Below are 25,417 nucleotides of genomic sequence, written 5' to 3' on the forward strand. Positions count from 1 at the left end.
AAGTGGCGCCAATTCCAACACTGGGCAGCTCTGGTATGCGATCTCGTTTCGTCGGTGAGGAGGTTTCGAGTTCCCCAAGGTGGGGTCGTTTTCGAGAGGAGTATTTCGAGGATGCGGTGTGGCGCCTATCGGCGAGTCACAGCCTCGCGCAGAAGGATGACGGGTTCGGTGAGGTCGCAAAAGGTGTATGCTGAGGAGGAAGAGTTCCCAGAGGAACCTGAGAGAGTCGCAAAGCAGCACTGGATGCAAGATGGAGGTCACGAGGCAAGCGGCATCGCGGGATAGAGAGTAGAAGAAGCGTGAGATGCCACCTTTCGATTTGGGGGACCCTGGTCTAATCTCGGAGGAGCTTCTTAGCGACAACGGGTGGTGGTGGTGGCTGTCAATGGTGGTGTGGGTGGTCGCAAATAGCGGGAGACGATCGGCTGGGAAATTGGATGAGCTGGGGCCCGGAGGATTCGGTGCCTCACTGCGTCCCGTCACCACCTCAGTCACTCAGTCGGAACTGGCGCATTGCGGTGCGGTGCGCTGCCATCTGCGCCGTCGGTGTGTGTCGCACCCGTTTCCCTTCCCGAAAATGCAGGCGGTGACAGATCGCGGAACGGGGTCCCTGACAACACTAAATCCGCCCTGAGGGGCGAGCGACGCCTGGCAATTGGCTGCCCGGAGCAGTGTGTCATGCGACAGGGCATGGGTCCGTTTGGTCACTGGACCGATGACCTGCAGTGGCCAGGGAGCCCTGTACCTTTATTTTCCCAGGTGCAGAACTTCCTTGACAGCTGGTGAGGTGAGCTGAAGCTATGAGCTGACGGCGGGACAAGGAACTGTCAAACTGTAAACTTTGTCTTTGTCAGCCAAAAGCACATCAGCAGGCGACCAGACGAACACATCCGACGACAACATACCTTGCAGCTGTCACTAAGCTGCGTCTCGCAGACGTAGGGATCACTGTAGTGGTACTATCGAAGCTCAAGGCGTAGCAGATTGCCGAAGGACGGCCAGGAGAAGTCTCAACCACCAGCTCACCGAGTATTCGTTACCACCTCAGTCGAGACTCAAAAATGGCCAAAAAGGGGACCAAGGAAAAGAGGGCGAAGGACCCCAAAGGCATTCCCCTTGCCCAGCCTGATCGGTCGGCTCCCAGCGAAGCCACCTTGCTGCAGATGGCTCAGGACAGAGGTCTTTTCAAACAGGCCGACAAAGACCCGAGAAATAAGAATTTGCCCAAGGGTGCCGTCCGAATTGACAGGCCGGGTGCCGAGGATAGTGACGATGAGGAGGACGACGGAGAGGTCTTGTTGTCTCCCTTGATGGATCGTATCATGGACACACTGCTCTGGACCGTAAGTCTTGCCATTGTACACGGCACCTTTGACGTGCTCGTCCAGAACCAGTACGCCAAGGAGATCGAGTGGCCCAACGTTGTCAGCCGTACGCTCATTGCGTTAATGGGTGAGTCTCAAGTCGTTCCCCTCAGCTCTGCTCTATTGCTGATGACGACGGTGGTCGATAGTGCTCTTCTTCCTTTTTTACAATCTTCATGCTTTCCCATCTAGCCCAAACCTTGTCCCGGGACTGCCGGCTCGTTACCAGCATCCCATTCGACAGGCTATCTTCTTCGTGGCCGGAGTGTGGGCTGGATGCCATCTGATCTACATTACCAACAAGTTCAGTTATCTGTACATCATGAAGCAGGCGCCGACTTTGGGGTGTGTGTGGATTTGGTCGATTCTAGAGCTTGACCTCCCTGTGGCCGTGGCCAGTCTGGCAGTGGCAGGTGCTTATTTGCTGCAAGGAGGGTACGCCATTAAATAGGCGGTACGCGACTTGTTATTTGGACCTCGACCGCTTGGTGGGCTGCGAACTGGCACGCCGGCGGTGCCCTCGATTCGTCAGCTCGCTTGGAAGCTGTCGCGAGGGACTGGATAATCGGCGCGACTTAAGAGGATCGGTCATGGACGAATTGGGACCGTGGCTGAGCCGACTCCGATGCATCAAACGATAGACGAGGTCCTCTAATCGATGGATCTGGGCTCTTTGCTCAGCAATCTGGTTCTCCATACGAATAAAGCTTTCTTCAAACTTGGTCTCCGTCCACGTGGTCCTCGATTCCAAGTCTCGAATTCGACTGCGATAATTCGTCAGTAATAGCGATCGACAGCCAGTCAGCATTAGGAGGCTCACGAAGATATCATGCTCATTTGCGTAAATTGCACACGTGCCGTCAATGCTTCTCGCTGGCGAACCAGCTCTAACGTTTTGGTCCGGACCGGCAGCCAAGCCATGGCGACATTTGTTGTAAAGCTCCAACTCTTGGGCACGAGGGTCCATTTACCCTGATTCTCGGCATCTTGGCCCGCAGCCTTCATCTCGGCCTCGGCCAGCAGTTCCAGGATCCGCTTCTCCAGCTTAATCAAGTCGTCCATCACGAAGGCGTACATCTGATATTCAGGTTGGCGAGAATGAAGACCTCCTGATCTTTCACCGGCTGTACGGACAAGGTCCGATAGCCATGTGGATTCCGTTTTGAACCAGGACAGCGAGGCCTTGACTCGGAAGTACTCGTCATCGCTGTTGCGCAGATACGTGATTCTGACATATACTGCTGCGACAATTGCGACGACAAAGGTAAGGATTCCGGCGACATTGGCCGCAATGGACAGAGGGCTGTCCTGTTGTGACGCTTGGTCCATTGAAATGGTCCGGAGAATGGTGATTGCGACTGTGTCAAGCGACACCAAGTTTGCGAGAGAAGAACGACAAGGCTCGCAGTCAACGTTCGGCTTTTCTCATGGGCCCAAGCTGTCAGCTGACAGAAGTCGAAGCAGAGCTGAAAATGGAGAGTCCGAAGGGAGCTTTGGAAGGAGCTTTGCAGAGAACTTCCCGACTGGAAGGTACCTTACCTGCCTATCTACCCCTGGGCCCTAGCGCACCCGCCGCTAAGAATATAGCACCGTTCTTGGCTTCCCGTAGTGGGGCCGTATTTCACGTCGCTCCGGCCCCACGTGATCTTGAATTATCGACGACAGACTCACGATGTTGCGGTCAAGGTCCTTCGATTGCCCAGAATGATGAGAGTTCTGCATTATAGTAGCAGTTCTGTGTCCTTTCTATGCTCGCGTCTGGCTGTTGTCTCTAGAATTGACGATGCTAGCTACTTCATAGACGAATGGCTAAGCCGGACCTCGGAACCGGAGTTCCTCATCTTGGTATTCGTGGCATCAAACAATGGCAGAACACGACTCCAAACATTCAATCATTTGAGTTATATCGTAAGATGGCCCAATTTATTGACTCGCTGGCAGGGCGCAGCCTGTGATGCGCCCGGTGTGTTTAAACTCGCCCACCGGGTCAATGGTTCTGCGGGATATCGGAGAAAGCTACGACGCGGAAAGAGCCAGGCCCTTCTGTATTTTTGAGTTGCCCCTTCCTTAGAATTAGTATAAAACCTCTTGAAGACTATCACAATTATTCTCACCGCCCTGGGTTGCCTTGTTACGGACGAAGGGCACACGCTCGCTGTCTTACTTTCCCTCCCAGCGATCTATCGGAATCTTTTCCCCCCATCCTTCTACCTTTTCTCTTCTTCCTCCAACCCACCTTCAATTATCCAGTCTCAGCTACCACAGCCATCGAACTCATCCACGAAGGTATTCGCCTTCTCCCCTACCTATAAAAAGCTTCATTTCTAACTATTCTAGCACTACCGCCCACAATGTCTTCGCCTTACACCATCCCCTACAAGGCCACCGCCTCTGTCTTTATTCCGGGCGCCGCCGCCCATCCCTCAGCACCCCAGGACTACGCCGCGATGAATATGCGGACAGTCCGGCAGCCGGCGGTCGCCGGGCAGCCTGTCGCTGCTGATAGTAGTCGCAGTAATAGTCCGGTGGCCGTTGGTGACACCCCTCGGGACGCCATCCCGGCGAGGTTCTCGACGGCGGTTGCGGCCGCTGCTGGCGGTGGCATTGCCATCGCCACCCTGAGTGGCCTCCAGGGTGTTAGTGGCCCAGCTTCGGCTGGTGCTGCTAACAGCAGTGGTCAGAGTGGCCAAGTCGGTGAAGTTGTGCACACCAGCACTGTGAGTCTCCTTTTATCTTCTTCTTTCAGTTCCCCAATCAGTAAACGGATTTGGATGCCAGAAAGAATCACCATATCTCCTTCTTCACATCCTGTGTTCATCTCATGTTACTGATATCCGCTCGTTTTACTGATTGTGTTCCACCGATGGGCTCACCAGTATCTATAAAAAGCCCCCTTCTCAATCCTTTGATTCTAACTTCTTTCTTCCACAGACCACGACCACCACTCCTTTCGGCACCGACGGCTGTCACGAAATGGAGCAAAAGCTTCAGGCTATTCAGGCTGAAAACGCTCAGCTCAAGACAGAGAAGGAGCAGCTCAAAGAGAAAGTGGATAAAATGGGGGATGCCATCAGCACCGCCGGTCTCGCCTTGGAGGAAAACGTTAGATTACGAGACGACATCCTGCGCTTGAATAAGGCACTTCAGCATACTGCAGCCCAGAGCGAGAACCTGTTCCGACAGGTCTCAGACATTCAAGACGTGGCTCTGGTTTTGAACCGGGATCGAGACAGGCTTCAGATTAAGAATCGCCTTCTCCGAGCTGAGCTTCGCCATGCTATCAAGACACTCCTTGGTCTCGATAGTGAGAACTCGAAGCTGAAGGGCAAGGTCCAGGACGCCACGATGAGTTTCCAGATCCTCGTCGATGTGCTCGCTGCCTTCTACAACAAGACCATCGATAACGCTCCCGAGATCCTGTCCACCCTCTCTGAGCGTGTGAAGAAGATAGTTGATCATGTATATGAGGAGTGGAAGGAAGACCAATACCTGCAGATCCTTGACCCATATCAGGCTATGCAGATCTCGCCATATGATCTGGTCCCTGGGCACACCCCGGTTCCTTCTCATGGTGGCATTGAGTTCATACCCTTTGACGGCGACGAGGAGTTTGACGGTGACGAGGAATCTCAGAGCATAGATAATGCCCAGCACAATAACAACCAAAACGGCAACCCTGATCCTGTCACAGCCATTCCCACTGGGCAGCCGCAACAGCAGCAGCCCGTACAGCAGCAGCCCCTACCTCACATCTCCAACCACAACACGGCTATTCCTCACGCCAACATTTACCTGCCGGGCCAGGCCAGTGTCTTTAGACTGGTCATCGACTCCCCCGGACAGCCGTCATACGAGCATCGCATGCTTAATGTCGAGAGTCCTCACACGTCTACTACCGGTGGCCCTGCCCCTCCCAGTAGCGGTACTATCAACCTCTCTGACAACCTCTACGATCCCGATACCCCCACCCATACTGGTACGACCAACACCGTCAACGATTATGAGGATCCCCAGACTCCCACCAATGGCGGTACGACTATCACCAACGTTGACCCTGAGAATCACGAGGATCCCCAGACCCCCCAAACCCCGACTCCTCTTCGGCACTATAGAGTGAGTGTTCTTGGAACACCAGATGCTTGAGCATGGGTACTGAACTGAGTCTTTTGGGCGTCTTTGAGTACCTGTTTGTTTCTGGATCGCCGCTAAAATTCAAAGGATATCCTGGACTTCTTTGAAGCCTTGGTACCGACTGGTTTTGGTCGACCTTGCTTTTGGCCTTTCCACATTCACTGCGCTTTGGTCACGACTAGGCGACAACAATCAAGCTGGTATAACGACGCTCCTTTCTTTTGGCACGGCATTCGACTTTCGCCTTTCAGCATTGATACTTCTTTCTTTATCGGTAACGGCATTTCTTCTTCCTCTCTATCTCTCTCACGAGATCTGCACCTTAATACACACCGCTTGTATATTAGCAGTAGTGCATTGGTCTCTTGCAAGAGAAGCATGATTTTCTTTCTACCCTCGCCATAATGACAGCCTAGTTTGTCACCTTTCGGCAGGGTTTGGTTTAAGGTGGCATTGGAACAAGTGATTATGGTCTCGGATAGCATTGATACTCAGGACAAGGAATGGAATTACCGGGGAAAAGGGCATGGGAGTTACGGCTACTCCCTGAGGTGGACATGCAAGGCTAGAGGATAGCAAGCAGGGTTAGCATACAGCAATCAGATGTCCATATCTCATCAATGAAGTCGTCGACTTGGAGTGAATGTGTGACGTGAGGATAACACCATAACTTGCCCTACGCCCTCTCGAAACAGTGAATCTATTGATAATGTTGCTGTTTATAAAGCCAGTCGCGCCTTCCCCGAAATGTTTTGCATAACCCAATCTTCAAGAACATCACAAATCACTGGGGAGAACTACTTGACTTAAAATCATACTACATGAACGAACCCCCACAACCCACAGAGGGCGAGGGCAGCCCCTCATGGGGCCGACTAAGAACAGTCAGGCGAGCCCGCAACTCACCCCATGATGTTCCCTGCGGCGAAGAGTGCCTAGTATATCCACAAGTTAAGAAAGACCACACACCTACCGGCATCATGGGCAAGGTCGCGCGGTACCTAGAGCTGGACCTTGAAAGTCGACCTTGGAGGGATGACGTCTGGATGGAGAGGAAGGGGAGGAAGAGGCGTCATGGCGGGAGACATCGGCGCTGCCTGCGGCCGAACCAGTTCCATCCTGGAGAGGGGGGCATCGTGGAGGAGGAGGAGACTATGGAGGGAGAGTTGGTTGAGCCTGTTGCGCGTGAGCCCGGTGGTGGTGAGCAGGGCAGAGTGTATCCTACTGCTGCTCCTGTGTGCGGTGAGGAGAGGCCTGCTAATCGAGTGGCTGCAGCTTGGGGAGATTGCAATAATCCAGCTGCTGGAGCTGCTACTGAGGAAGCGATTTGGGTGCCTTTGTCCCCTGGTGAAGTGCGACCGAGGCTACTTGGTGCTGCTGAGGTTCCTCGGGATGAAGGAGCTGATGTGCCTCGGGACTGGAGAAGAGGTTCCCGTCGAGTCGCAACTAGTGGACAATGGGAGTAAATATACATCCTATCAAGTAAAGAAAATAGTAACAGTAATATCGTCGTTAGGGCATGAAGATAAGCTCGTCTTCTTGGAGACTTTTCACGAGCCTGTCGTTCTTGGAAATCCTCTAGTAGGCGAAGTGGAGTAGGAGACACCATGATGAGATCGACGCAGGGTCCAGAGTGAATGTTGGAAGATTCAACGGCAAGGATTGAGTATCTTGGAGCTGTGAATAGTAGTGTAGGGAAATGTTCTCATAGGCTTTCAACTGAGGAGGGTGTTATGAGCAGATTGACATTTGATCTGAGTAGCGAAATGACTAACAGTCTATTACGACGCAGCTGACAACAAGACTACCACAGGATATCAGTCTTTTTTTCCGTGAAAGTTCTCTCTCCTGAATCTCCAGCGTGGATGTCTGTCTGCCTGAAGGCGCCCTTGTTGTTGACCTGCATGTCGATGCCACCCATGCGAAGGAGATCTCGTAAAACAACAAACTTCAATTAATGTCCAGTATTGTTCAAACACGAGCGCTCTAATGCCAAATAGTTCTCTCAACATGTGACTGCCCTGAAACATCGATCGTCCAAGACCGTTGAGGTAGAATTCCAACATTACGAGACTGCAAGTACAACACCCACCATAATTGACTCAACGCAATCGCGACTTTGACGCCTACCGGGCACCTACCCTAGTGGCGGCATCCCCAAATGATTTAAACAATCGGAAAGTCGTTATACGGGAGTCTGTTTCACGTCCCAGGCACCAGCGCCGAATCTGCCTTCAAGTCAGCCCGCAAGGCGGCCATCGTCAGCCGCAATACCGGAACCGAACACCAAAAAACCCCCCACAAAACAAGCTTCATTCCGCATCCGCACAACGTAGCACGACTTCACCTCATTTCATCTCGTATGTAACAAGAACAGAACTTCCCCCTCCTCTCGTCACTTCTTCATTCAAGCACAAGACATCATTGCAAACGAAAGCACCAAAGGCACCACTGCCACCACTACCACCACCACCACCACCATGGCAGCCAACCCCGAAACCGCTCAAACCGCTCAACAACCTCAACCATCACCACGCCCCCCACCGCCAACCTTCAACCTCCTCTACCCCCCTTCCCTAGAACCCTACAACGTCCCCGCAACAACCTGGCTCACAACCAACTCCAAATCCTGGGACGGCCTCGCAACAGGCGCCCTAGTCTTCTCCGCCTCAACCAACAAAATCCTCCTCCTCCAGCGCGCAGCCCACGACAGCATGCCCCTACGCTGGGAGACACCCGGCGGCGCCGCAGACCCGGAGGACGCGAGCCTCTTCGCCGCCTGTGCGCGCGAGCTGTGGGAGGAGGCTGGTCTTGAGGCCGGGGAGATTGTTAGGGTCGTGAGCGAGGGGGAGGAGAGGGAGCCTGGGAGCGTGTTTACGAATCGGAGTGGGACGAGGTTGTTTTGTCGGTTTGCGTTTGAGGTAAGAGTGAGGGAAGATGGAGAAAAGGGGGTGGAGGAGAGGGTTAGGATCGATCCTGAGGAGCATTGTGATTATGTGTGGGCTTCTGAGGAGGAGGTTAGGATGGAGAGGGTTAGGGAGAGGCAGATTCCAATTACGAACGGGCAGATGGCGAGATTGATTCTTGATGGGTTTCGGAGGAGGAGGGAGGAGGGGGTTTAGAGGGCAGACGAAGGGTTGATGGGTCTTGGGGAGATGTTGACGATGGTGACCTTGATCGTCCTCTTGATCTCGTCGACGACGAATGACTACAAAAACACTAGTAGACGGGGCTGATGAAAAGAGGATGTGAAAGAACAAACAGGACTACGGCACTGGTATTGCTTCGGTTCCGAAGACAAGATATGTTGATTGCGTGAAGCGAAGGAGACAAGCATATCCCATTTTAGCTAGAACTAGAAGTCATACTCGAGCCAACATACAACGCGGATACACAAAACACCTCCATCTAAGTCAATTTGGCATTCTCCTCTTATGTAGGACAACTCTCTCTCGTGAATCTTTGTTAACCATTGGAGTCTTTACACATCATAATCGTTAGGCATTCCCGGAATACCTAGGTGAGTAACCACCAATACCAATCATCCAATTCAACCCATCAAAACTATAAATCATCCCCATTGCTCACAGCACCATGACCCTCAGTTCAGAGTCCTGCCCAGTAACGCGCCCCTGTCGGAGCCCGAGTCCTTTCATAATAGACAGGGTGCTGACGGCAACTGTCGCCATAAGGAAAAACAACCTGGTGCTATAGAGCCCCGACGAGTGTTAGCCGCTGACCATGTCATACGAGAGAAAAGAAAGAGAAATAGAATTTCTCAAGAAAGCATGGCGTACTGGAAGTTTCCCTCATCGGCGTTGAGCCATTCCACGAGGCTGAGCAGAGAAAGCTTCACCATGGCAGCTAGACCGCGCATCTGCGCACTTTGGCAAGTGACACGGGTATCTGCGCTCAAAGGCTCTCCTGAACGGAAGATAAGGTATCTAGAAGCGAATAGGGAGGCAGCTGGCTGAAATGATGTTTGATACCCCGAGTCGGCTGACTATGAAGATATGATAGTGAGAGGTGGGGGTTCAGAGGTCATCGCGGCTTTCATGTTGCAGTGGCAGATTCATGAGCGTCAGCTGACGCCTCATCGACACCCTCACGTCTACGAAGGGCTGCAACGTGGCGGCTGGATTCTTCTTGAGTCTTTCGAGCAATCGGAGCTTTTACAACAGTGGTCAGACCAATCAGCGCAAATTGCTTCAAACATGATGGGTTGTAAGATTCAGCGCGAGTAATTGTGGGAGTGATCGCCGTCAAGCTGCTATTTACCTATGAATTACATTCACCACCTTGCCAAGTTAGCTCTGATCCTACCGAAATACTCCTTACTTTCGAGAAATCAAAAGAAGCCTGTGATGCTCCCAAACACGGTCATGATCGTCACTCTATGGTGTTTGTGTGAAATGCTGATCTTCGGGCGAGAGTTGCCGGCGCCAGGGCGGAGCCGACGCGAGACAGCGTTTTGCTGCGCGCATTGGGCCGAGGAAGCACTACTGCGGCCCGACGCCGGCGGTAGATTGAGGCGCAGAATTCGCAACATCGGTGATTCAGGCACCAAAAGTGCATGCATTCTGCAAGTCGAAAGAAAAGGCTCGACAAACTTGGCAGACGGCCCTGCTCGATTCAGGGGTAGTTCGTCCGTCGGGTTCACTCCAGGGTCTAAGCGAGAGCAAGGCAAAGGCTTTGGGGCCTTTGCCGATCTAATGCATCTTGTTTGAACGTGGAGCAATAACAATTTGACGGCAATTACCTAGCAGGGCGTTCCACTGGAGGTGATGACTTGTCAATATCATGCCGAACGCGATAGCGCAGCGGCTTTGTTGCTCGTCTCTATTCAAGTTGCGTAGGGCCGTAGCTTGGTAGCAGCGTACCGCGTCAAACGAGCTTCCGACACGACCTGATGGAGCTCAGAAGCCTCAGAGTACGAATGCCACCGGTCATGCCGGAGCTCCGGGGGCACGGGTCTAGCCCTCTATAGACAGCCCACTAAGCGCCTTACACGGCCCGGACAGCGCCCGTGGCGGATTTACATCGTCATTTGCGGCTCTGGCTCGGTGGTGCAGACTGCCGTGGCAGCGTAAGGTAGCTTACGCAGTTATCCGTACTCTGTCAAGGTATCCGTACGGATAGCGTTGTAGTGTTGAGGCCAGCTGCTTTCTCCATAGCTTCAGACCTAGGTAAATGGCGCTACTGTGATGATCGGTAATGCCCGACGCATACGATAATCAGGGCTGCCCAAACCGTTGTCCTCCGCCCGCGTAGCAGCGTAGGGGAAAATTAGCACGGTTAGTCAGGTTCCTAGCGCGAGGTCCCAATGACTGGGGCGGAATCATTGCCAGGGGGAAATCTCGAGGAGATGGAATCCGTCGCTGACAGTCGATTCCATGGCGTAGATCTGACAGAAACGGGCAGCGGATGACACGAATGAGGCGAGCGCAGTAAAAGTGGCCGCTGGCGTTGCCATATTGGGGAAGCCGGCGAGGAAACAGAACAGAGTCTCGAACTTGAGCGATGAGGGGTCGTTGGGCGTTGAGTCCCAACGTCCCCAGTCGGAGGCAGAACCGGAGAGAAAAGATGATCTATTATGGAGTGGAGATGCTCTGTATTCGTAGGCTGTATCCGTACCAGCAATGTGGATGTGGTGGGATGGTTGATGAGGCTGTTTATTGGGCTCCGCTGAAGTTGGTTATTAGCATGCCGGGGTTTGAAAAGCCATGATCGGCGCCTACATCCAAGACACCCCGCGAAGGAGGAGGAGGAAGTATCCGTGTACGAGTGAACTACTGAAGAACGACGTGGGGTCTGCAAAACTTTGATGGCTCATGATGTAAAGAACCAGGGACTTTGTGGATCGATGAGGCACAGTAGTGAGTACCCACGATATCTTGGTGTTGGTCTCAGGTTTTTCCAAGGACTCCAGCCCAATATCGCATCGTCCAGTCCTTTTGATGAGGCTTGACAGGCGAGTACTCAGGTAAGCTGTGGCGAGTCACTTTGCGGAGGCATCCCTTCTACTAGTTCGCCTTGTGCTGGGTGACACTGACGGGAGGCAAGCCTATGGATGATGGGACTCGTCGTTTGTTGTCGTGAAGATTTGCGGTGAGCTAGCTCGGGTGGCTCGTTAGTCCCAAGATTCGGATACGACTCTGCGTGTGCCTTGATTGATAGTTGGTGACCCATGGCAATAATGCCAGCTGGGTTTGTTTATTGTTTTTTGGCGACTCAGACTGTAATCTGTAGACTGTACGGATCTTACCCAGTGGCCTTTTACGCCCGCCAGATGGCAATATGGGACGATTCGACCCTGACCGCCGCAATTGGACGCGGATTGACATTGACAATGCGTCGTTGCCATTTGGGGAGAAGTGAGAAATCGGATAGTGCGTTATTATCACGGATGACAATGAACATGACAGCAGCAACGTCGCATTGCGGCGAGCTTTCCGCGGAGTCCAATGCAGCAGAGTAGGCGTCACGGATGCGGAAGTGCCAAAGTGCTTGTGGCAGGCACGTCAAATGTACCTACCTCACCTACTGACATTGCGAAAGTACCAAAGTCCCTCAGCCTGCAGTGAACCTGAAAAGTGGAAGTGACGATGCGGAAATATGTTGCCGTGACTCTTACCTGCTTCCTCAATCTTGTGCTTCTTTCCTGTTGAAACTTGAATATGTGGCTGCTTGCTTCCCGCCTCTTTCTTGATGCAATCAATTGCGGCTGGCCGGCACTCTCGCGGAGCAGGAGCAAGATGCCGCACAACTGCCTGCATGTGCATACCTATTCGTACATACTATGTAGGTACTCCGTACTCCTCCGCACCTTCCTCAGAGGTGCAGGAGGTTACGAATCCGCGACTCACGCGGCCCCACTCTCCAGCTGCTGATGACCTCAGCGGCGTCGATCCTCGATCTTGAATTCATGGCATTGGCTGCAGCCAGCTGGAGTGGTGGATGCCGACTTCCCCACACCTTCCCAGTCGACTTTTTCAATCCCCATATGCTTCTTTCCCTTTCCGCTCATGATCCCTCGGTCATCGGTCATCAGTCAGCATGTCTGTTCCTTTGCCGGTTTCCCCTCCCCATCCTCGCTACTTTGTGTGTGTTCGATTTCATCTAGTCCTGAAATGCATCCATCAGCTAACAATGATTTTTTTTTTTTTTTTGGCCGGCTTCGGAAGACGACCGACCGCTAATGTGGACCTTCCGGCCCTGCCGAACCCTCGGAAGTCCGTCCTTGAGGAGACGAGAGATAAACTCTACTAGCTGACCTTATTTCGCGTGGGGAGGCGAGAAAACGAACTCGAACCATGCGATGACTTCGAGTCTATTCCAAGAAGCCTCGCTCGGATCTGCGTCTGGATTTTGCTTCGGTTCACCCGCGAAGTTCGAACCCTCAGACCCCTTGCCAGAACTCTGCTCAACACTCTCCATGAATGCGGTGACGCACTTTGCGTCGGCTTGTCCTTGATTTCCTTCCCGCCTTGCCCAGCAAGACGTGGACGCCCAGCTAAGCTCAACCTAGGGGGAGGCACTGGAGGAACACACAGCTCACAACTTGATCTATTCGACTGTTGCTAGCTCGACATCGACCTCGTAGACTCATCCTCACACATGCACTTACAAGACACAAGACACCACATGCTATGCTACTTGCGGTACTACCAACCCACTCGCAACCAACTGCATGCCGCATAACCGCGCTACTGTTTCTTGTCGACCTCCAAATCTCGCGCTAGAGCCTTGTTTCGTCGACGGGCGACCAACCTGCCGCAGGCCTGCTCGCACTCACTCACCCATCTCTCCGAATCCAGGAAGACTCTGGAGTTTGTTCTGTGCCTTGATCTAATGGCCTCGCCAGACCGACCCGGACACGAGACCTGCCTTACACGCGCATCTCTGGTTGACTCGCACTCTGTTGCAGTGATGCGTCTGCGATCTGCTAGGTCATAGCCAACCCCTCCCTTACGAAATGGCAAAAGCCTGTCAACCAAAAGCTGCGAGCAAAATACCTGTCTTGGGCGCCCCCAGGATGCTGTGGCCCTCGAGACTCTGGCCCTTGACTGGCTGCCATGTCAGACAGCCGCACCCAGCAAAAAGGTGCCGTCATCATCATCCCCATCTCCCTTTTAAGGGTCGTCTATCAGGCACCGGCCCGCCCTGGCGCGCTGACAAGCTTACTGTCCCTATCTCCGCCTCCCCACACTGCCGGGTGTGAATCTTCCGCTGCTTCTCAACCCGGGACTACTCCGTACACAAGTGTCTCTTGGCATTTTTGTTCAACGGCCGCCGCGGTGGCTGCTGCAGGGGACTCAGAGTTCTCGAGTGAGCCAGCAACTCTCTACAGTGCCTACCCGGAGTCAAAAGTATTGCGAGAACATTCAGAATACAGAGTGTAGCATAGCAATCCGAGCTCAACGATGGATTCCATGGGTACCTCATTATTGGGCCTCAATCAAAGAGCCTACAGATCGCAGAGTATCGTACTCAAACCCGCCAGGATACCCTCGATACCCTTCTTCAACAGCCATCGTCAGCCCTGCCATTTTCACCGCTCGCAAGTCGCTGGCCAGTTCGTGGCATATTGCTGCCCTGGGGTTTCCCATGTCGAGTCAAGAAGCCAAAAGACCCTCCTTCCGCAATAAGTGTACCTCTTTTCCGATTAGGCGTGCTTTAGAACAGCTTTGTTCCAAGGAACAGAGCCACTCATGACCTTGAACTGCACTCTCTGTGCTGCGTGGTCCCCTGTTGATACCCCAGCCACTAGTCTCAATGCAGTGAGCCCAAGGTTAGCCTAGCCAGCCCGGATCTTACGGTTTGGAACACCAGAGTTGAGATGGCAGAGATTACGTCTCAATGCGAGAGAATAGGAGATGGAGAAGGCCATGATGCAAACGGGCGTGCGAGTGAAACATGGCCGTTTGGCGCCACACGGTTGGGAACTGGTGCACAAGCAAACGACCAAGTTCCAGAGTCACGACTAATTCCCCTGCTTTCGACCTCTGAGCAAGCGGTAATGTGTTGCGTTGCCCTTCGCCGCATCTCATCCTTTCACACACACACGCTCTCTCTCTCTCTCTCTCTCTCTCTCTCTCACTGTCAAGTGTCAGACCTTCAGACCGTCAAACATCTCAGTGGGACGACACCCATTATTCTCGCAAGATGACTCGGACAAGGCGATTTCCAAGAGAGTGTGGCGCATGACTCTCCAAAGGACCAATGAGGGTGGCGTGGAGATCTCACAGGACAGCCAGGGCACGCAGGGTTTACTGGGGTTTGGTCCTTGGACTTCTTGGAAGTCTCGGCGCCGCGGCGGCCATCCACAGAAAGTCAGGGACATTTGATACTCATGCCAGGCCTCCAGAAGTCCAGCCATCCCATCAAGTCGTGTGTTTTGGCATTGCCTTCAACGATAATGATACGTACCCACGAAAACATCAACAGGTGTCGTTTTGGCTCCGCAGCCATGAATTGCGGGCCGAGTCTTGGGTATGGGATCACGGAATGCCTGCGTATAAGCAGAAAGAAGGATTACACCGGCAATCATCGTTCACTACTCGAGCGATAGGGCCTGGAAGATGTTGCTCAGTAACCAGCATTTGATCATTTGTCAGTTGGCGGGCAAAAAGTCCGGCACGTATGCCGAAGCTCGGCAGACGGGGGGATCTGCTCATCGCCTAACTAATTTGGTACCAGATCACGTTGATCTGTCAAAAAGAGGCAGAACAGAGTTGAGACTACAACGGCACTAGGACGCAATAGACGCGCTGACACGGCACATAGACACTTTTGGTGGCCGCGGCATGATACTTGATAACGCCCGTACTGGAGGATACCACGTTGGAGTGACTACCGAAGCATTTCTTCTCATCTTCCAGAAGGATACCAGCAATAACGGCTGGAGGAAGAAAGGGTGCCCCTATATCGAAACTTGGATCACGATGTGCTCGTCAACGGACGACATACCTTTCACGTAGGCGCATCATTGCCCGATATTGCCTGCGGCTACGCCCTTGGATCGCGGCTCATCGCATAGACCTGCCAAGGTCTTGCTTGCCATCGAGTCCCGATAAAGAGTAGGTGGTAAGCATGGTTCGATAACATCCCTGGTGTGCCCTGGGCAGCGACCATACGGGATTCGAGACTGTCACAACTGTCTGTACCGAGTACGTCGTGCTTCATGTCAAAACGAGAGAGAGCCACAGAGCTATTGGCAGACATGCAGACATGCAGAATGGCAGGCTTGGAGATGAAGTTGGTACATGCAAGTTGCCGATACTTGGCATGTGCAGAAAGCAGACTGCTGACACTCTGGTTGTCGAATAGAGTCTTTCTTGTCGGGCACCAGCCACACTGCCACGAATACAAACTCCACCAACCACTCGCCACGCTAATCCGCATTCCCTTTTCGCATTTGGCTGGATTCCCAGTCATCCCCGGCTATGCGTAGCCACAGGTTACTCACACGACGCAGACGAGAAAGACATTCACTTTGACACCGTCATCACTCCCTGTTTCGCACCACTACCTGCATCTCCAGCAAGACACGGGCAGATGCAAGCGCAGGACGCCAGACAACTGGTATCCGCCCAGCAAAGCCGAGCCCGGCCCAGCGCGGAGCCACAATTCAGAAGTCCCTTGCCCTTCTATTGGAAACGAGCAGCTGCGGACACTGGAAATTTAAAGAAAAAAACAAAAACCCAATTTTAAAGGGAACAACCAGGGTCTTACCAAGACCTTGAATACATCATAGGTTGATCATCCGTTCACGCAAGCTTCGACCAGGGACTTCCTGAACATCCGGCTGGCCTGCGGATGCTTGGGAGGAAGACGAAGAAAGTCTGCTATGAAGTGCTGCCGTTGCCCACGGCCACACTGAATTGGATTGGGCTCTATACCTAGTTGATTCAGACTGCCTTACGTACTGAGGAAAGGTCTGACAGGTAATAGTTGCGCATGCAGCCAACTTCCATGGTTGCCAATGCCGTCTCTTCCATCGGTTCCGCGCTACGAATACCTCACCTCATCCTGCGTGCCGTCCTTTTCCTGGTGTCTGTAAATATCTGTACACTTCTTCCTCTTACAACTACACACACGAATTGCCAGAGCCATCGCATTGGAATTCCTCAGCCGTCCCGTCTTATCCTTCGTCTCCCGTTATACCCGAGGGCAACAGTCCACAACCTCGACATACCTTCAGTTAGAACCTACGTAGACATTCGCTACTAATCGCCCACGCCACTCAGACGTTCAATTCCATCTCGTCCCGCCTCGTCCGCCATTGTAAGCTATGCCTATTGCCTACGTACCCCCTGCCCTGCTCTTTTACCTTATTCACTATTTTCCTTCTTCCCCTCTTCCCAAACGTCCCATCTCATTTCAACCCATAACAAACCCCCCGTCGCCTCATCTTTTCTTGCGAGAGCCAAACCAAAGAAGAAGGAGAAGAAGTCCATCCGTCCTTCGTTGGCCCCTCTTGTACTGTTCCTCCGCCCCAAATCAAGCTCGCAAGTCATCCATCCTTGGAAGAGGGGACACACAGGGCGTACACCGCACACACCGCACACCACTCACCGCGACCGCGTCGCAGAATCTCTTCCCCCGCCTGACAGCATCCTTGCACGCTACTTGAGTCTGCCGTCGCAACCAATCCCACTATTTCGTTGGATACGCTGCGCGACGAAGCCAATTCCCACTGTTTCCATTCGGCATCCAGAACTTTGAGGTCGGGATACCGTCGCAACACTGAACCATAGCGGCCGCTCTACCCTGCCGTACCTAGTCTTCCGGCTTGTCCTGCCCACGCCTCTGTCTCTTTCACTCTCACTCTCACTCTCACTCTCACGCCAGTTCTCTTCACCGTACGTGCGCTCCGCTCAACTGTACCTTTCTTGCTGTTCGCTCGCCTTGCTGGACTCTAGCTCTTGCCTACCACTTCACTTATCCATCTTCCCCCCGCCTGAACAGGGGCAGTTCCCGGGTCATCGACTCTAACCGCCTCGCCTCGCCCTCGCTTGCCTCTCCCTTCTTCTCCCATCCTACACCCCTCATCGTTGTCGACATCTTCCCTGTCGTGAACATCTCACTCGTCGATATCGATTCTCTGGCCCATCTCATCGTTCTTCCCCCACCAGTCACTACAGTCACGGAATCCTCGCTCACACCCCCCTTCTGTATCTTCACAGGCCTCTCAGGCTTTCAGCAGGTCGAGTGGCGTTGCGCGCGGGGCTCCCCATCATCACTTTACTGAGGCAAGGCAGTCAGAAGGTAAAACTTGAGACATCCATTCAACACGGACGGAGCCTGACTGGTCCGGACTTGTGAGTGTGTCCTGCGGTATCTTTGCCGACTTGACCTGGCCGCCCCGGGACTGGATGAAAATTGGACTTCGATTGGAGACTCTCGATGCTCGTTCCCACCTTGCTCTCGTCTATCCCACACTTTCTCCCCTCCTTCTGATCTCTCTTCCCTCCTCTTCCCACCACGGCTACTACTTGTTCCTGTACACACACACACACACACACACTCACTCACACGCACCTCATCCCGCACCCGCACCCGCATGCCGTACTGATCTTCCCGTTGTACCTAGCAACTAGACTTTCTTCTCCTGCCAAACAAGACGCAGAGATCTTGCTTTTCCTTCAAGAGGTCCGAGGGTGGAATGTGATTAAGCCTCCCCCCGGCTCTTGTCACTGACTGATCGCATGCACGCCTGACTCTGACGCTGCTCAATCGGTACGTCTTGCATTTTCCTTCTAGTACCTTTCCCACACATTCTGAGGCTGCCCGTCCGGCCCGCCTAGCGCCATCTCCATCTCGTTGTACCTCTCTATACCTTACCGGCCGGTAGTCTTGTCTCCAAAGACCAAGACGACGCATTTCTTATGCCCCATGCCTGTCTCTCTATGTGCAGCAAGTGCTCGCACCGCGCCGTGTCCCATCACCGCTGCACATTATCACGGTCAACCCTGCATCCCACCTCAAACCCCCATCATCCCTAACTCGCCTCGATGCCCGACACTCCTTGACCCGACCTACACATCCTCGTCTCCTCTTCCTATGGATACCCTCACTTGCTTTTTGCCAGCGCATAGAACCATCTCATGCACCTAATCTGCCCAGTACCCCAGGCCAGTCTCCTATTGTCTCTGACGGTAGGAAACTTCCCTTACACACGCCCTTTCTAAAACTCCATACCTTAAACCTCAACCTCTTTTTCCTATTTCTTATACATACTCTGCATACCGCGCCCACATTCTGGCTGAGTGATTCCGAATTCTTTGTCACTCGGCCACACGCTACATGTTTTTTCCAACCAGTGGTGTCTAACAATGCCGGCCACCATGACAGATTCGGAGCGATCTCGGCGTACGGAAAACTGGATTCCCACATCCACCCGAGGCGGCGTCTACTACTGTCCCAGATATCTTCTCGATCCTCCCGCTACACAACAAAATCGCCTACCGACGCCGCCCATTCGCGCTCGCCAAGTAAGACCGCGATCAATACACATCACCTCGTGGCCCTCGGGCTTTGTACCCCACGAACTACGGCCACAGCCAGACCGCCCCGTCAAGAGGAGGAAGCCGTCAAAAGCAGTATCCCCAACTACAACAGCGCTGGGAAAGACTTCATTGAAGTTCAGCATCAAGCAATTCTTTTCCCTCTCTCAAAAACAAGTGCCGAGTCGTTCTACGTCGCGCGCATCCACACTCTCCAGGCCTACGCTCTCAAGGCCACCCAGCAGAGCCGCGAGCATTCTCAATCGACTCTCTACCTACCGTGAAGTAGATTTGGTGATTCCGGACGAAGACACAATGGCGCTACGATCTGCCGCCATGGCCGAGGCCCTACGACCGCCTCTGATGAGCTCTACATACAACGCACCCGGGCAGCGAAATAGCTTGATGTCAGTACGGAGCGCAAAAAGTAACGTAACATCAATGGTTACCGAGATCCCCAAGCCTGTTGCCCACGGCAGCGGCGTTAGCTGCTCGATCTTGATGGCCGAACCGAACATTTTCCTCACTGGATTCGATCACGATGGCCACAGACAACACTCACAAGGTGGCACAGCTCTCCTGCGCGGAAAGCTCCAACTGAAGGTCACGAAGAACATTAAGATCAAAGGCGTGAGCTTGAAGTTGGTGGGCAAGGCCCGCACCGAATGGCCCGAAGGAATTCCTCCCTTGAAAGTCGATCTGTACGAGGAGGAGTCACTGCGCACGCAGGTTTTGACCTTTTTCAACGCCGTGAACGACGGGTGGGAGACCGAGTACGGCAACCAGTGTGTCTACACATTGAAGAATAGCTCCACGAATTCTTCTTCAACCAACCTTGCCTCCAGCTCACCCCGCAATTCGATGTCGCCTTCGCTACTCTCAATACCGCCCAACCGACAGGGTCTCACGGCCAAGGAGTTGAAGCGTCTGTCTCTGCAGTCAAATCAATCAAGAAGCTTTGGCAAGGGCGACAACCCGAGTGGCAACCAGGCAAAGGGTTACAAGGTGTTTTACCCAGGCACGTACGAGTACACCTTTGAGCTGCCCATCGACCACCATCAGTTGGAGACAACTAAGCTCCAGTATGGCTCGGTGAAGTGGGAGCTTCAGGCAACCGTTGAGCGAGCTGGAGCATTCAAGCCGAACTTGCACGGGTCCAAGGAAGTCGCCATCGTTCGCGTGCCGGATCAGCTCTCACTCGAAATGACGGAACCCATCTCGATTAGCAGACAATGGGAGGATCAACTCCACTACGACATCATTATTTCGGGCAAATCGTTCCCCTTGGGCACCAAGATCCCGATTGCCTTCAAGCTCACGCCGCTTGCGAAGGTACAGGTTCATAAGCTCAAGGTTTTCGTCACCGAGTCGATCGAGTACTGGACCAACGACCGCAGGGTTACTCGCAAAGACCCGGGCAGGAAGATCCTCCTGCTCGAGAAGACTGCCGGCAAGCCACTGGACCCTGCTTATGCGTCGTCGGATGTTCGCGTGCTCAATGGTGGCGAGCTCACGCCCCGCCAACGCCGGGAGGCCCGGGAATCTGCAGCTATGCGGCGCGCAGCCGATGCCTCCCGACACGGCGTGATGCCTGAGCCTCTTCCCGAACCGGTGGACAACATTTTGGGTGATCTGGACCTTGGGCTGGAGAGCTACTGGGGGTCTACCGAGATCGAAATGAACGTTCAATTGCCGACTTGTGAGACCATGGCCAAGAGCAAGGAGATGCGTTTGCACCCTGATTGCAGTTGGAAGAATGTCAACGTGTACCACTGGATCAAGGTAAGACGATTACTGTCCATTGAATGATTTGCAAAGACTAACAAAATCATCCTAGATCGTCATGCGGATTTCCCGCCTCGATCCTGAGGATCCCACCGGTACCAAACGCCGTCACTTTGAGATCAGCATTGACTCACCGTTTACGGTACTCAACTGCCGCGCCACTCAGGCCAACACCTCCCTCCCCGAATACTCTGGCCCCGATGTGGGCTTGAACCAAAGCCGTCACACTTCCTGCGGCTGCCCCGATGCTGTCACCATCTCTGGTCCCTCTGAGGGCTCACCTAACAACCTATCGACCGGCGCTCTCACCGTCATGGAGGCGCCTGGCAACCTTCCTGCGCCTCCGCAAGCCGCTCATCTTCCCTCCTCGCCGCAACCTACGACCGGCGGCACCGGCCGGTCATCGCCGCCGAATTCCCAGACATCGGTCGACCCGCTCGCCGACACGCATCCCCGACCCATCCACCTACTTCGCGTGCCCTCCTACAACCCGCCTGCGTTTGACGCCGAAATCCCCCCACCGCCCGCCGAGAACGACCAACTCCCGCTTCAAACACCCCCGCCTCAGTACGATGTCATTGTCGGCACGCCGAGCGTCGACGGCATGGCGGACTACTTTGCACGGCTCGCAGACTACGGCTACGACGAACCCGAGGAAGACTCTGACTCGGATGAAGGTCCTGCCCGTATTACGGAGCGCGGAGGACGTGTCAATGTCGCGCATCCCCGCACACCCGGCGGCAGGCGCGCACCTAGCCGCAGCATGGAGATCCAACGCCCTCCCGTCGAGCTGAGAATGGACGCTCTGCCTACCCTTCGACGGGATGGGGTCCACCCGCAAATCAACTGAACATAATGCTGTAATATCACAGAAGAAAAGAATTGTCACAAATTTGGAGGAGATGAGATGACTTAAGATGAGAAACTTGGATGACGAAGACTTGGGAGAGGACCTACTCGAATTACTTTTTGCATCATGATTATGGATCATTGAGACGACACCTTAAAAAAACCTATCAACGCATCCTCATCAGGATTGGTTCGGCGCATTCACTGGGGTGGTTTTTCGGAATGTGTGTAGTATGCTCATCAGATGTGAGCAGTACCGGGAGGAACACAGTCGGGCGTTCTTGTTGTCTTTCTATTTGGGATATATACCTGGACACTACGTCTACTGCTCTGTGTGAATATTGATTCCCTGGATATGTATTGGATTTGAAGACAAACATCTTGCATCACTTGGACAAACAATTTCGGTGACTGTGATTCTCGATGGCTTGGCAGTATGGAAGCTTGATAACGAGCCCTTGGCGGCGCGTTCAATTAACATGACCTAATCACTGAGCCGGTAAACTGCAGTAGATGCTGGTTGAGTCGGCATAGTCATTTGAACCTAGCGCGGCATTGCGCTTGTTAAACCAGAGTAAGGAGCCCACGGTGCTTAGACAGCCTCAATATCACAGGTCCTAGACGCGGTGCCCGTAGTTCCATCTTTTCGCCACATCAAGACTTTGCGATTCGTGTGGAATCAGCCCAGTCCCGACCCATCGGTACTATTTCACTAACGGCTACTGGTACGAGAGAGAGGAATGGGGGGTGCAGAAGACAGGGTAAAGGATAGAAAGGGGGACGCTTTGGGGGGTTGCAATTTGAGTTCCTTGAAGGGGGTTGCAAAAGGGGGCGACAGACGAGATCGATTGGTGGTCTTTGCTTGGAGGGGCACGTGGAGGAAACTCAGGTCGATTGGCATTTGAGGTTTACCGGAAAGCGCCATCCATCAATCGAGAGTTTTGACATTAGGGGGGTGGAAAGTTTGAGGTAATCACTTTACTTCCCATCGTTTTTGGTGGTCGTTGATCTCGTGGGCCATGAGTGAGATGTCGTCATTTCAACGGGGAATGACTTGGGAAAGGATCCCCTGAGAGTCGTTTATCCTAGTCCCGTGTTTGAAGGGTCAAAGATTATATGAACGAAGCTACCAGCGTGTCGACTTCTGTATTTGACGAGCGGCAAGCGAAACCGTAGCCGGAACTTTATTTGAATTTCTGTTTATGTGTATGGTTTGTTGGTTTGATTCGTGGGAGGGGGGGAAGGGGGGGAGGGGTAAACGATTCTTTTTTTTCAGCTGATGGCGGGGTGGCGTTTGTTTCATGGGCGGGAGGGGAGTGTGACCTCACCGGACGGGGTTTGAAATTTTGGTGATATTGGAGGATTGGTTTGCGAAAGCTGGCAGAGTCTGAAATGGACAAGGTTCTTTTTGGCAAAAGTGTCGAGCATATCCCGAATGAAGTAGTGGAAGATTGCTTGGCACATTGGGAACTTGAGATATGGTAGAAGAAAACCGCTTCAGAGTTTAGAGAAGGAGAACCAGTGACAGGTTTTGTCAATGGCATTGATGGGAATGCTCGTGCGGACGGCGGGAACGGGATTCGGGGCGGCTTCTTTCTTTTCGATTGGGGATTGGGTTTTCCGATGGTGGTGAAGAAGAGGGATTTGCTACCGTGCGGCGTGAGTGGAGGGTCTTCTGCTTGAGTTGGTCCAGGCTTTTCTGGAAGAGAGTTTTGGAAGGATGAAGTGAGTTTGCGGGGGTCGTTCAGAGCTGAAATGCCGGGGATGGATTTTGGAGATATTGGGTGGAGGTCATGGCTTGAGGTCGGGTTGGTGAGGATCACGATCATGGGCTCGGCGAGGTGTTTGTCGGTCTGCGAATAACTTCAACCTCGATGGCGGCAGAAAGGGGCTAGTATGCTTTATTGCTAGAGAACATGTATTGAGTTCACTGCAGAAGATGATTCGGCGCTTGACACGTGGTAGCGAGTTTGTCTTGATGAGGGGCTTTGCGCAAAGGGATTAGGGAGAACTAACAGAAAGCTTCGTCAGATATTCTCAACCAGTAGACAAAGTGCTCCCAGAAAAGACGGCTTACTCAGATCCCTCGAGGAGCTGGGCTCATGATTGGACATCCATCCATGGACCTGCACATGTTGCGGCTCAAGAACGAGGCGTTGACATAGACAAGGAACATTGCTGTTTATTGACGGACTGTGCAACGCTGGCTTTTAACATAGCTGGCGGTCTAAACTAGAACTTTCCGATGATCTGGATTGCTTGGAGGATGGCATAAGTGAAGCATGATGCTTGACAAGTTTATGGTTGGCCGTGTCATTAATGATTTGCTCAAGACCGTGGGAAGCTTAAACACCTAGAACTTCGAGCTCAGTCTCGGAGTGTGAACTTGGAGAGGAAATGGAGAGATGTCGGCATCATACCAGAACGATGGTCAGTTTGTGGCACTTGGTGAGTCTATCAGTGCGTGTTGCTTGGGTCAAATGCTTAATAGCATGAACTTCCATCAGTCTAGGGAGGGTGCTTCACGACGACTTCTCTCCACATGATGTCTCTCTTCACACGACGTCGACGTTGAATGTCATTTTGTTAGCATTTTTGTTGAAGTTCACGTACCGTGATTAACGCCCAGATTCAGAAGTCGTTGTATTTGATGGCTAGGTCTTGCAGACTTTTGACATTCTTCAATAGCCTTTCAGGGAGTGATACTTGGCGCCATCGAAGCCATGAGACGGTCAACTAAATATTCTGGGCCTCGCATTTGTACAATAGTCTTTGATGTAAAGAAGACCTCTGATAAGTCCGATAGACCCTGACTAGCTAGCACGTGGTCATAGTCAGTTGTCTAAGAAGATCGTGGATTAGTTCAGTTGGTCTAGCGATGTATAGCAATCTATGTGTGGTGGTCTGTAGAAGATTCTAAGAAAGCTCCTAGGACAATAGTTTCTCAAGAGACCTCCTTCAAAGTCCCATTGCTCTGCTTTCATCAAGTTGATGGAGATTGAGACGCGATGTAGCGCTTGATAGCGTCTTAGGTTGTTCGGCATCATTATCTGTTGGACTCAGAGCACCGCCAAGCGCGTGAGGCTAACGGTTACCACGACAACCCGACAGGAGATATTGAAAAGTGTCTGTTTGATATTTCTATTGGATAAATTTACCAAAAGAAGAGAGTGAATCTATGAAAGGTTACCAGATGTGGCTTGTTAGCGAATGTGTGGATTTCCATAGAAGATTGACAACTCGCTCTATCAGAGCGGGGCTAGTCGACCTGCTTCTGTGCAGTAACGGAGATCGAAATTTCTGTCTGACTTGAGGAATCTCATAATTCAGCTCGCGTACCTTAAAATATGTAGTTCGCGTCCTACAGTCCCGGAGGCAGAGACAGTTGATGGCATTTGTGAACCTAGACGACGTAACTGGTAATTTACAGTCGTTGATAATTATCCATGGATTCCGGCAGCTCAATCTCTTGTACTCATAGCTAACCTCAATTGAAAGAACCTCTCTAGGTGTCTTCGATATGGCGTTTGCAAGAAGTCGCTATGTGCAGAAGGGGCCTCGTGAGTAAAAGAACAGATCCTCCGCCGCAAATTCTCATGGCCATGAGCTGATTTATATGACAACCTCAGAGGCTACTTCCCGGCGCCAATCTCCAAGCAAGTCGAATTAAATGTTCTTGATAAGTGACAGTGTATTTATTCACATGATATTCCGTGCCTAACAGGAAACCAGAAAATGAGCCGTGTTAGCGTACCTTGGTCGAAGGAGAACTTCGTGGAG

General features: G+C 52.7%; 8 protein-coding genes across 8 annotated transcripts; 7 read left to right on the forward strand and 1 right to left on the reverse strand.

Moving 5' to 3' along the window:
• Nucleotides 1-673: 673 nt before the first annotated feature.
• Nucleotides 674-1,998, forward strand: BDP55DRAFT_386368 (uncharacterized protein). Its single transcript, XM_060567194.1, has 2 exons — nt 674-1,452; nt 1,514-1,998. The coding sequence occupies exons 1-2, from the start codon at nt 1,062-1,064 to the stop codon at nt 1,813-1,815; spliced, it is 693 nt and encodes a 230-aa protein (XP_060433705.1). The 5' UTR covers nt 674-1,061; the 3' UTR covers nt 1,816-1,998.
• Nucleotides 1,831-2,693, reverse strand: BDP55DRAFT_544746 (uncharacterized protein; the record flags this gene model as incomplete). Its single annotated transcript, XM_060568512.1, has 2 exons — nt 1,831-2,128; nt 2,185-2,693. 2 exons carry the CDS (start codon nt 2,691-2,693, stop codon nt 1,831-1,833), a joined length of 807 nt encoding a protein of 268 aa, XP_060433706.1.
• A 1,428-nt stretch (nt 2,694-4,121) lies between these two features.
• On the forward strand, nt 4,122-5,580 carry BDP55DRAFT_386483 (uncharacterized protein). The gene has a single exon (XM_060567195.1). The coding sequence runs from the start codon at nt 4,338-4,340 to the stop codon at nt 5,505-5,507; it is 1,170 nt and encodes a 389-aa protein (XP_060433707.1). The 5' UTR covers nt 4,122-4,337; the 3' UTR covers nt 5,508-5,580.
• Nucleotides 5,581-6,316: 736 nt separating this feature from the next.
• BDP55DRAFT_628537 (uncharacterized protein) lies at nt 6,317-6,961 on the forward strand (the record flags this gene model as incomplete). The annotated part of the gene is made up of 1 exon (XM_060571918.1): nt 6,317-6,961. One exon carries the CDS (start codon nt 6,317-6,319, stop codon nt 6,959-6,961), a length of 645 nt encoding a protein of 214 aa, XP_060433708.1.
• Nucleotides 6,962-7,692: 731 nt separating this feature from the next.
• Nucleotides 7,693-8,934, forward strand: BDP55DRAFT_652435 (NUDIX hydrolase domain-like protein). Its single transcript, XM_060574111.1, has one exon. The coding sequence runs from the start codon at nt 7,976-7,978 to the stop codon at nt 8,615-8,617; it is 642 nt and encodes a 213-aa protein (XP_060433709.1). The 5' UTR covers nt 7,693-7,975; the 3' UTR covers nt 8,618-8,934.
• Nucleotides 8,935-11,586: 2,652 nt separating this feature from the next.
• BDP55DRAFT_652452 (uncharacterized protein) lies at nt 11,587-12,134 on the forward strand. The gene has a single exon (XM_060574112.1). The coding sequence runs from the start codon at nt 11,683-11,685 to the stop codon at nt 11,971-11,973; it is 291 nt and encodes a 96-aa protein (XP_060433710.1). The 5' UTR covers nt 11,587-11,682; the 3' UTR covers nt 11,974-12,134.
• Nucleotides 12,135-16,331: 4,197 nt separating this feature from the next.
• Nucleotides 16,332-17,148, forward strand: BDP55DRAFT_386613 (uncharacterized protein). Its single transcript, XM_060567196.1, has 2 exons — nt 16,332-16,781; nt 17,089-17,148. The coding sequence occupies exon 1, from the start codon at nt 16,455-16,457 to the stop codon at nt 16,725-16,727; it is 273 nt and encodes a 90-aa protein (XP_060433711.1). The 5' UTR covers nt 16,332-16,454; the 3' UTR covers nt 16,728-16,781; nt 17,089-17,148.
• Nucleotides 17,149-18,844: 1,696 nt separating this feature from the next.
• Nucleotides 18,845-21,638, forward strand: BDP55DRAFT_544679 (arrestin domain-containing protein; the record flags this gene model as incomplete). The annotated part of the gene is made up of 2 exons (XM_060568501.1): nt 18,845-20,785; nt 20,841-21,638. The coding sequence occupies 2 exons, from the start codon at nt 18,845-18,847 to the stop codon at nt 21,636-21,638; spliced, it is 2,739 nt and encodes a 912-aa protein (XP_060433712.1).
• Nucleotides 21,639-25,417: the final 3,779 nt, after the last annotated feature.

This window comes from Colletotrichum godetiae (assembly GCF_030913485.1).
Source record: "Colletotrichum godetiae strain CBS 193.32 chromosome Unknown BDP55scaffold_7, whole genome shotgun sequence".
Lineage (NCBI taxonomy): Eukaryota > Fungi > Ascomycota > Sordariomycetes > Glomerellales > Glomerellaceae > Colletotrichum > Colletotrichum godetiae.

What these genes read in the sequence shown, in the direction of transcription:
- BDP55DRAFT_386368 (XM_060567194.1), top strand. Translation starts at nt 1,062, where the DNA reads ATGGCCAAAAAGGGGACCAAGGAAAAGAGGGCGAAGGACCCCAAAGGC. An exon ending in TACGCTCATTGCGTTAATGG is followed by an intron (nt 1,453 to 1,513) that starts GTGAGTCTCAAG and finishes GGTGGTCGATAG; the next exon opens with TGCTCTTCTTCCTTTTTTAC.
- BDP55DRAFT_386483 (XM_060567195.1), top strand. Translation starts at nt 4,338, where the DNA reads ATGGAGCAAAAGCTTCAGGCTATTCAGGCTGAAAACGCTCAGCTCAAG.
- BDP55DRAFT_652435 (XM_060574111.1), top strand. Translation starts at nt 7,976, where the DNA reads ATGGCAGCCAACCCCGAAACCGCTCAAACCGCTCAACAACCTCAACCA.
- BDP55DRAFT_652452 (XM_060574112.1), top strand. Translation starts at nt 11,683, where the DNA reads ATGGCAATAATGCCAGCTGGGTTTGTTTATTGTTTTTTGGCGACTCAG.
- BDP55DRAFT_386613 (XM_060567196.1), top strand. Translation starts at nt 16,455, where the DNA reads ATGCAGCCAACTTCCATGGTTGCCAATGCCGTCTCTTCCATCGGTTCC.